The 10,976-nt window shown below is 38.3% G+C and overlaps 1 protein-coding gene across 1 annotated transcript; it reads left to right on the top strand.

The window, feature by feature from the left end:
- The first annotated feature begins 541 nt into the window (after window positions 1–541).
- On the top strand, window positions 542–9,161 carry dmbx1a (diencephalon/mesencephalon homeobox 1a). The gene is made up of 5 exons (XM_046876007.1): window positions 542–826; window positions 7,125–7,290; window positions 7,657–7,835; window positions 7,923–8,301; window positions 8,590–9,161. The coding sequence occupies exons 2-5, from the start codon at window positions 7,137–7,139 to the stop codon at window positions 9,006–9,008; spliced, it is 1,131 nt and encodes a 376-aa protein (XP_046731963.1). The 5' UTR covers window positions 542–826; window positions 7,125–7,136; the 3' UTR covers window positions 9,009–9,161.
- Window positions 9,162–10,976: the final 1,815 nt, after the last annotated feature.

Below are 10,976 nucleotides of genomic sequence, written 5' to 3'. Positions count from 1 at the left end.
AAATTATTTTCCATGCGCGAGCTCTCCTGCTGTTAAATATTTGCATCAGATGAGTTTATAAACACTGACATCACGTGCAAACTTCTGCAGGAACCGTGCATGGATCCTCATCCTGCGTTCAGGAGGAGAAATCAAAACGCAAGAGCGTTTCATTTGGATTCAGGTTTTTGTTTTTGATTAGAAAGAAAGAAAGAAAGAAAGAAAGAAAGAAAGAAAGAAAGAAAGAAAGAAAGAAAGAAAGAAAATCACGAATCAAATTCATCTTGATTTAAATATTTGCATACATTAAAAAACACTAATGCTTTTATTTCTATTCAATCCAATTTAAACAATTAACATTATTTCTTCTTTTGTTTCAATTGTTTGTTTGGGGTTTTTTTTTTTTTTTTACTTTTTGTAATTCCTGAGATTTTGGGAAAACCTCCACCCCATCATACGAGTCCAGAAGATCGGGGTGGAGGCTCAGAAAGCTCATGAGTTTGACTGACAGTTGAAAGCACCAATAGAAATCCGAGGTGCCTTCAGCCTGCGCGCTTTAAAATCCCTCCCTGAACCTGGAGCTCATAGATGGCACCGCCGTGCGTCCTCGCGAGCACGAGTTTGGAAGAAACGCGAAGTACACACACATACACACTCCGACACACACACCTACACACACACTGAGACACTTTGGATGGACTGAGAAAAGCTCGCAGAGACTGAAGGACACGAGAACAAGCAAAAGAACACCAAGGAGAAGAAGAAACCTTTTCACCCGACGTTTGACTTGTTGAGGTTCCAGGATACTTTGCGCGTTTTTTTCTTCTCGGCTCAGAAACGCACGGAGGTAAGAAACAGCAGTGCAGCTAATGCATGAACATGTTCCACTATTTCTCATCATGCAATCGATTTACTGTCGGATTTCACACGTGCATTCGAGTTCTGACGCGGTTATGTTTTTGGAGGCGCAAATACGCACCTGAAAAAATACACTTTACTCTCTCTCTCTCTCTCTCTCTCTCTCTCTCTCTCTCTCTCACGAACACTGTGGTTAATGAGCACTTGGTATCTTAACATATTGAATAATTGATGGATTTTATGAAGGTTCGGTTCAACACGAGGATTTGAGCAGGATATTTATTTTTCTTATTCTCCTTTTTACTGTTTCTTTAATCTTGTCTGTTTAATTTGTTTGGTAAAATATAAACCCAGCATAAGAAACATTTCTAAACTCCTCAAAGTCCTGACTGGAGTTCTTCTGAACCTTCTCACCAAAACCCGAAAATTGAAAACTCCATTGTTTGAAAGTTTTAGGTCAAACGGACCTGATTTATTTTTAGACATATTTGTCCCAGATTTATCATCTCACACTGTGAATGGAAATGAGGAAGTAAGTGTGTGTGTGTGTGTGTGTGTGTGTGTGTTAAATATCGCGTGTCTATTACAATATGGTGCGTGTTAAATATCGTGTGTTAAATATCGCGTTAACAATAATCGGTTAAATGTTAATGATAAATCATGAGCGCATTTAAAGTGTAGCTTATTATTTATTTATCATTTGGACAAAAATATTCAGAAGGCAATGCGATTTCACCAGCAGGACAAAACGGTGAAATATTTTTATTTAATGCCAATTCAAAGACAAAAACAGCCACAACAACTAGATTATAACTTTAAATAGTTTAATAATAAGTAAATTAATTTTATACTATATTATAGCTCAAGGAATCTTTATCCAAAGTTTTTAATATTCAGTTAATTTAGATTTAGATAAACACCTTTCAATTTATTTAACACATAAATCTTGATATTGTTTTGTAATTGCTTTTTAATTAACCATGAATTACTAGTGATGTCTATAAACTTATAATGTATTCATTATATTATATGAAATAAATGAAATGAGATCTAGATAGAGCTAGAGTTTTTTTTTTTTTACATCTGACAATTTGGTCAAAATACCGCAGCATGGATCAGTGATTTATTTTCTACAAATATTAAATTAACGAATAGAAAAATAAATAAAGTCAAGTCAAGCATTATAATACGTGAAAACACGTGTATTTAGAGTGCACTGCTCTCGCTGTTATAATAAATCAATGGATAAATATCAAAGATTTTTTCACATTTGGTAGAATAAATGACTATTTCATCTGCTCACTGTCTGAGAATTTGGTAATTCCTGTGGTATGTGTAATTTCTTTAGCGTCACCTATTTAAAAATAACCACAAACGTGCATTAAAACCACTTACAAAGCTTTAAAAAAGTTTTATCTCTCGCTCTCGCTATCATCATCATCATCATCATCATCATCATCATCTCTTCCGACATGTAAGAACAGCTTGCATGAAAAAAATATGATTGACAAAATAAATATCTGTCAGCTAGAAGACAGAAGAGTTGCTGGAGGCCTTTCAGAAAGTGGACAGCCTGTGTGTGTGTGTGTGTGTGTGTGTGTGTGTGTGTGTGTGTGCATGTGAGTTGTGTATTCTAATGTTGTCCGATCAAAGGCTGAGACTGTACACGCCAATTTACATAATGATGTTTTAATAATGTAACTGTGGAGTGCTATAACCCCCCCTGAAGCGAGTGCAAACACACACACACACACACACACACACACACACACACACACACACACAAACACAGCCTCCAGCAAGAAGTGACTGAGGAATAGAACAACAATAGCTGAGAAATACGCTATTAATATAAGCTGGGCTTTGTGCTAAACAACCATAGCGTTTAACCCGAGGCCAAAACCCCCTGTTTTCGACATCGTCCCACTCTGTCCAGCGATAATTATTTAGAATTGTTTCAAGAAAAAAAAAATGTATGTATTATTAGTTCACGAGGTTGATTTGGAAACAGCAAACCTACAAATGAGTGTATGTAGATCTGATTTATCTGTTTACATTTTTTTTAATGAAACTGTGCTGTATGCAGCTGGGGAATAAAAAAAAAATTAAAAATTAAACATTTAATAAAAAATATATATACTTTTAAAAGGATAAAATTTGTTTTGTGTAGATGGAGAATAAATACAAATATGAAATATATATTTAATGAATAATATATATTCATTTAAAAGGACACAATTAGGTTTGTAATAGACGAAGAATAAAAAAATATATAAAATATTATTTATTTAAAAAAATCTTTACTTTAAAACAGTAAAAATTAGACAGTAAAACAAAGCTCTCTTTTCCCCCCAACACTGTTTATTGTCTCAATTTGAAGAACTTTAGTCAAAATACAAAGTTAAATAGAGCATATTGTTATGCTCTCTGTATAGTGTTTACGTTTAATTCACACTACAATCATGATGTAAGAGTTCCACACTCACTGTCACTGATGCGGTACCATGAAGAACGAAGGGTACCGGGAGTTTTGTACCCGTAGTGTGTGAAGGTCCATGATATGATTTTTAAATTATTAGGTAAAAGAAGATGCAAGAAAGGTAGTAAATGATACGTATTTAATGGTACCACGATGGGTAAAGGGTTCAGGGTGGTACCTGTGAATGTTGGCGTGTGTTTAGGGATCGTTATACAGCAGTAATGTCATTTTTGTACGTGACACAAATTTACTGAAGAGTTTAGGAGGGATGTCAGCAGTTAACACACACACACACACACACACACAGAAAACCATTTTCAAGAAGAAGAGGGAAAATTTGTAATAATGAGCGCTTACAGATTTTTGGGAATAAATTTGGTGTAAAGAATCGAAGGATGTGATCAGCTCAAACGTCCGCCTTTACACGGTCACATTTTTAACAAATTGGCTGATAAAAAATAATTCTTGAATGTAAAAAGACTGTGTGTGTGTGTGTGTGTGTGTGTGTGTGTCCATCCGTGTCAGTGCTGATGATAGATGAAGGCCTCCGCAGTCGAAACCTATTTGCACTTCCATTAAGGACGGAGGAACCCAAATGGGGATCAGTGTGCATATTTTATAGCCGCAAAGGAGTCGAAAAAGCGAACACCCCTCCACATATACCCCCTCCTCTCCATCCCTCCTCCCACTCATCCCCCCATCTATCCATCCATCTCAGCCAAAACGCCGCCGCGGGATAAAGGGCGCACGGGGAAAGCGAGTCCATTCACTTCCAAAAAAAAAAAAAAACACTGCGGGGAGAAAAGTAAATGTTTAGCAAAGCACCTTCTGTCCGAGAGAATTAAACCAATTCCCACTTGGCCCCCTGATCAAGCACACTTAATAGGCTGCACGGGGAGGGAGGGCGCGTTCAACAACACCGCCTAATGTCTGTTTAATAATATTTAATAGCCAAAATGTCTGCTTAATGCATTTAATGCGTTTCTCACCCCCGCAAAGAGGCGTGTACCCGCAACGCTGTGGGTCTGCCAGCGCCTGTGTGTGTGTGTGTGTGTGTGTGTGTGTGTGTGTGTGTGTGTGTGTGTGTGTGTGTGTATGTGTGTGGCCTGTTTTACTTCCTAATCCTTGTCAAATTATTGCAATAATATTAATAAAGATAATAATCAAAATAATCATAAGGGAAGAAGAAAAATATCCCAAATCTCTATTAATAATCAAATACATTTAAAAATAAATTGTATTAATATTTTATTACTGCAATAAGATGAAAATAAGATTCACAAAATCACAAAATCTGTGTTTAAAATATTCGATTATTTGTGCAACGTTTAATTATTTCATTATTACATTCAAATAAATCGTTAGTAAGTGAATACAAATATAAAAATTGGGCTACTAAATTAAAAGAATTGAAAATAAGTGAAAGAAGAAAAAAAACCTACACAAATGTTGAGGTCAAGATGTTTTGTGAGACTGGAAACAATAAAAGGATCAATATGTTATAATTATTTATTCAACAGAAATGGAAGGAAAACTCAAATATAAACTGCTTTTCTGTTTCTGATCAAATAATTTTGTACTGTGAGTTTTTTGTTTATATTGTTAACACAAAACTGTGATATTAAAATTTTTTTTGTTTATTTAATTTATGCAAATGATAAAAATTTTTATAAAAAATTGAAACCCAAAAGTATTGAAATATTGAGTGTTAGGTTTGTATATTATTATTATTATAACTACTATAAGTTCTAGATTTACATATTGAACATTATAAATCTGTATTAATATTCAGTCCTTGCTCTCGATGTGAAAATTCCATTCTAATGACCAGCAGGTTGCAAGTTTAAATCCAAACCTCCCAGAAGGCCATGCCCGAGTTTTTGACCATCAGCCGACCTGCTTGATTAATCTCTACATGGATGAAAAGAATTTGCAGAATGAATTATTATAAATTAAATCTTCCCACATCGCTGCATTAAAAGCACCTGATTTGGACTATAAACATTTCTGTCCTGGTTGTGAGCATCCTGATGAATCAGACGCCTTGAGGAGCTGCTCAGGTGTTATTTTTAATCTGATAACCAACTCCGAAATACATCCGTGTGCATTAGTGAGGAAAAAAAGGCGCCTAAATCCGCACCTGGCCGTGTTAAGCGTCCAGGGACAAAGCAGCAGCCTCTCGGCTCTTTAACACCAGCAGGTGGAGATTTAGGTTTTTTTTTTCCCTCCTGACTAATGCACAGTGCCGTGAGATACGCCGCTCTGTCCTGCTCCTGCATGCTAATACATAACTAATACATATCTAATACATATCTAATCGTTCCTTCAGGGTTTCATCCTAAACCTGCCATCATGGTGGAAATCACACACTACAGCAGGGGGTCACAAACTTCTTAAAGCTTTTTCAGAGAGAAAATATCTTCACCGAACCTCCACAGAAGCAGCTCAGATTTATTTTAGGGACATAATCCATACATTATATATAATATATATTATATATATGAAACTATTTGAACGTCGAATTACATGGAAAAAAATTGCGTAAAATGTTTTTCAAAACATGGGGGAAAAAAATGGGACAAAAAAATTTACTCCAAACAGAAAGCGGTGGTTTTGAAATTCCAATAAATTAAAAGACAATGAAAGTCACAGGTTAAATAGTTATTATAACCAAAAAAAAGCTAATTATATATTTTTTTAAATAAAAAATAAAAAGTAGCAACATTATAACATGAAGTAACATTAGAATAATATTTTGCATAACACTATCAAATGTAATAAAAAAAAAGACTGAAAAATATTTAAAACAACTGTTATTCAAATAAGAGCATATTAAATATTCTTCATCCTGCTTTGAATAAACTCGTCATTTATTTCGAGCTAAATCAGATCTTCCTGAAAACCCGAAACCGCCGGATTAGTTACAGTAATTGAGCTGAACGCGTACAGTCACAATCCATTAACCAAACAAGTGCTAATTGCAGCAATTAGCGATACTTTACACGTGTAATGGAGCGGAACGAGGTGTAATGTGTTATTAATGAACAATCATTTCTTCCCAAATTGCTTGACGAAGCGAACGCTAATATTAACGCTGCTTATGACGTTTAAACCGACTCATTAATTAAAGGCACTGATGAGACCGGCGCGTTAATTAATCCATTAAGTCGTTAATTAGCTTGACGCGATGACGACTCGCACCTCGGTCGACTTTCTGACGGGATTCTGTACGAATGATCGTGAAAATCGTGTTTTCAGGTCATCCAAAGTGGTAGGAAATCATCTCCTGCCCTTTGAAAGGGACTTGTGTCATTGCACTCGCACACACACACCCACACCCACACACACCCACACTTATAGTAACATCATAGAGTGTATGTTTCAATCAAATTTGGGATCAATAAGGTGTAAATAGCGACTAAGTTCTCACACACACACACACATGCACACACACATGCACACACACACACACACCTCACTTTATACATTGTTTAGAAGTCTTGTTTGCATAGTATGATGTATCATGATTGTTATAATCTAGTTATTATACATTAATATACACTTTATACTCAATTTAACACAGAGTTTCTGATATAGCGGTTCTGGGACCTGACATGACATCAGCTCAGATTTTTGTGAAAAAATGGCTAAACCGCATCTGATATTTCAATAACTGGGAGATTATGAGATTGAGTGTGTAAAAAAAATCTATACGGCAAATAAAATGTTTGTTTTTTTGCACAGGAAGTCCATATTGCTGTAAATAGAATGCTATAAAGACTCACGGGGTTCGTTTTTTTGTTCGCAGAAATCGTACATCATGCAGCATTACGGCGTAAACGGATATTCGCTCCACGCTATGAACTCGTTGAGCGCCATGTACAACCTCCACCAGCAGGCGGCTCAACAGGCCCAGCACGCACCCGACTACAGGCCGTCGGTACACGCGCTCACTCTCGCCGAGAGGCTAGCTGGTGAGTGACAGGCTCACTGTGACACGACAATAACATCTGGATATTAACATCTGTACTGTACATGGAGTGATAAAGTATTACAGATAAGTCATGCTGTGTTCAAGTTGCCAGTCGTTGTAATAACATCTAAAACCTAATTAGAACCTAATAGGAAACTATCCATGACCAAACGTGACCTGCCATCTGCTCAATATTCACTTATTTTCATTTTTTTGCTTCAGTTCATATTAGAGCCACAAAATATTAGAAAAAGTGCAGTATAAAGAGCGTTGGATTTGCCGCCTGCTAGTCTGAGTCGAGTGTCCCATTCGATTGATTAAACATGTTTCTCATTTTTCTCTTCGAAAACCGGCTGCGCATTTCAAGACATTATCCTCGAGGCTCGTTACGGCTCTCAGCATCGTAAGCAGCGGCGGAGTCGCACGGCCTTCACCGCGCAGCAGCTTGAGGCTTTGGAGAAAACGTTTCAGAAGACACACTACCCTGATGTGGTGATGCGTGAACGACTGGCCATGTGCACCAACCTCCCCGAGGCACGTGTCCAGGTGAGACGTCGCTCAAGCACGTGAGTGTTTCAGTGAAATGCTTGGATGCAAGATGTAATAATGAACCGCATTCATCTTTAAAACCAGGTTTGGTTCAAGAACCGGCGGGCGAAGTTCCGTAAGAAGCAGCGCAGCCTGCAGAAGGAGCAGCTCCAGAAGCAGAAGGACGCCTCACCCGAAGGATCGTTAGGGGCGAGCGAGAAGAGCGACCCTTCCCCCGCCGTGAACCTGGAGAACCCGCTTCCTCCTTCGTCCACGTCCTCGTCTTCCTCCATCGAGGTTGAGGGGCCGTCTGAGCTGAGTGTGGAGCTAAACGTCACCTCGGCGGAGCAGTCAGGGAGCGAGTCGGCCACAGAGGACAACACGACCGACAGGGAAGAAGAGATCAAACTCCATCAGGACGACGTGAAGGTGGACAAGTCCGGGGGTCTGTCTCCTCCCTGCAAACGTCTAAGCCCCAAACCAGGTACAGACCCGGGATTTTTCGTTATTTAACCTCAATATTGCAGAATAAACTGTTTATATGTAAACAACATCTGTCTTCAAGAAGGGCAGAATTTTAGGTGTAAATGAAGCTCAGTTGCATCTCATCTGTGATTTGTCTACATCAATTTACTTTTTTTTCTTTTTTACTTTTATTCTTTTTAGCTTAAAATTTTAATGCCACAGACCTACACATAACCCACCCAGGAAGGACCATCTCTATGTAATGAACCCCCTGTTTAACACACTCTCTCCATGTTCTTCTTATCAGATTCTCCTCTCGGCTCTCCGGCGATCACGTCCGGGGCTAACAGCGTGACCGGAGGCCTCTCTCAGAGCCACTCGTACTCTTCATCACCACTGAGCCTCTTCCGTCTCCAGGAGCAGTTCCGCCAGCACATGGCTGCCACTAATAGCTTGGTGCACTACCCGTCGTTCGACATGGCTGCCCCGTCCTCCCTGCCCTACCTGGGGATGAACGTGAGCGTCCCGGCGCCGTTAGGTTCTCTGCCTTGCCAGTCGTATTACCAGTCGCTGTCCCAGCACGCGCAGCAGGTGTGGAGCGGTCCTCTCCTTCAGGCCTCCGCCGCACTGCCCAGCCACAACAGCAAGACCAGCAGCATCGAGAACCTCCGGCTACGTGCCAAGCAACACGCTGCCTCGCTCGGCCTCGACACCATGCCCAATTAAACACTAACTGCCACAAGACAGGACACTCTCGGCCGAATGCTTCGCCCTAGCTAACACCTGGATCTACAAGAAGATGCTTCACAAAATCTATGTGAAATTATTTTGTTATTTCTGACCTATTTCTGTTTTGTCATCAAAAAAATTTAAAAACTATTTTGCCGTATTAGAAGCCACATCCCTTTAATTACACCAAACATAACACTGTATGGATGGGATCCTCATACACTTTTGTTTTTTTTATTTCAGAAAAAAACAAGAAATTAATATAATATATGAGTCATTTCGCTGTATTTAAAAAAAAAAAACGCCTTATAGTCCGTTATATATAGAAAATACGGTAAACTAAACATATAAAGATCTAATAAAACGCAATCAGCCTGTTCTGCAAATGTCCAGAAAAAGAATTTCTGGCAATGCAAATTAAATCGTTGATATACGTCCCCCATAAACGTCCTCGTTACCGTAAACCTGCTTAATTGTAGCACTTTTGCCACTTTTCCCTGCCGGCAGCGCGGCTGCTCTAATTCAATTAGTCAAGCGATCAAATTACACATTACATAATTCCGTACGTAACGTGCGAAACCCCCAGCCTTGTAACAGCAGATTGTTTAATTAAACCTGACTAATTCACCTGTTTTATGGCTAGAGTTTAAACCACGGTAAACTGCAAATGACCAGATAATTAGAAAATAATATCAGCGAGTCCATATGCAAAGCCTTTAATTACATTTAGCCGAGGGCTGAGAAAGGAATGCAATTACAGCCCGTGCATATCATTTCAGATCGCTGTGTATCTAACGCTCCGAGGGGAAATAATTACGACCGACGGAAAATTTCCTGCTATTTTTCTTTTCCCAGCGCTTGCTAGCGACGTGGTGCGATTAGCCGAGAACGCTTGGATATAAATTTACAAAAACATTTACATAAACCTCCGATTTTTCTTTTACTTTTCCCCTCTGTGGTAAACTGACATCATTTGGAACTAGGAAAAAATAAAAGCAAGCTCCAAGCACTTCCATACACAGGAAGTCAACACGGAAAGCACTTCCTGTTCTCGCCGTGTCTGTAAACTGTCTTTGCTTTGTAAATTACACAAAGTCTTTTATCTATAAATGTTTACTGGTAAGGCAAATGTAAAAAGTTTTATGTTTTAGATGGAGAAGCGTGGACACGTCCTGCCTCCCGTGATGATTCTCGTAGCTGTTTGTTGTTGAGATTTGTACGAGGCGGATGCTACAAAGTCCTGCGCCAGATATTTAACCTTTAACAGTCTGGTCGTAAATATATCTATATCTATATATATATATATATCTATCTATGTAAATCCTCCACTTGGTTTTCATTGTTGCTGTGGTCATGAAGTTTTACTCGCACGCACCGTTTGCATCGCAGTGAAGCGGTGAAGTCGTGGTGACGTAACACCCAAACCCCTGGTGCCGAGTGACAAGAAGTATATACCTTCCACATTTTTCTCTATTACAACTGTAGGCTTGAGAACTTGTAAAATACATCGTCAATAAAAATGTTGCTTGAAGACAATAACACACCCAAATGTTCTTTATTTCTATACATCTCTACATAAAGTTTTAATTGTATACAATTTAAACATCATGCTGTCAAGAAAATTTGCTACTGTCCAATAGAATTCTAACCCAGATAATATAATGGCCTAATTTGTATACTCTGCATATTCATGGGGGCATTTTGCATATTATTTTTACAAATATAAAAGATCGTAACGACGCTCAGAGAAGAATAAAAGAAAATGTAATTGTATGACAGACACAAAGCGAGGCTCTTTTCATTTATAATTTATTAATAAATGTGACTAATTTGGCAACACTGATGCAGCAGAACCAATTAACTACTAATTAACACTCAAAAAATTATGTTTTAAAAATATCCTATTATTGATGTTTGATTGTAATGAAACTTCTAAGCTCTTCTTTCTGCTTGGTAGCAAATAGG

This window comes from Silurus meridionalis, chromosome 20, assembly GCF_014805685.1.
Source record: "Silurus meridionalis isolate SWU-2019-XX chromosome 20, ASM1480568v1, whole genome shotgun sequence".
Taxonomy (NCBI): domain Eukaryota; kingdom Metazoa; phylum Chordata; class Actinopteri; order Siluriformes; family Siluridae; genus Silurus; species Silurus meridionalis.
This window is presented reverse-complemented; position numbering and strand designations above follow the sequence as displayed.

Bases quoted from the DNA above. Each gene is read 5' to 3' on its own strand.
- dmbx1a (XM_046876007.1), top strand. From the start codon at position 7,137: ATGCAGCATTACGGCGTAAACGGATATTCGCTCCACGCTATGAACTCG. The intron at 7,291-7,656 runs GTGAGTGACAGG...GCGCATTTCAAG, and splicing joins TCTCGCCGAGAGGCTAGCTG to ACATTATCCTCGAGGCTCGT. The intron at 8,302-8,589 runs GTACAGACCCGG...TCTTCTTATCAG, and splicing joins ACGTCTAAGCCCCAAACCAG to ATTCTCCTCTCGGCTCTCCG.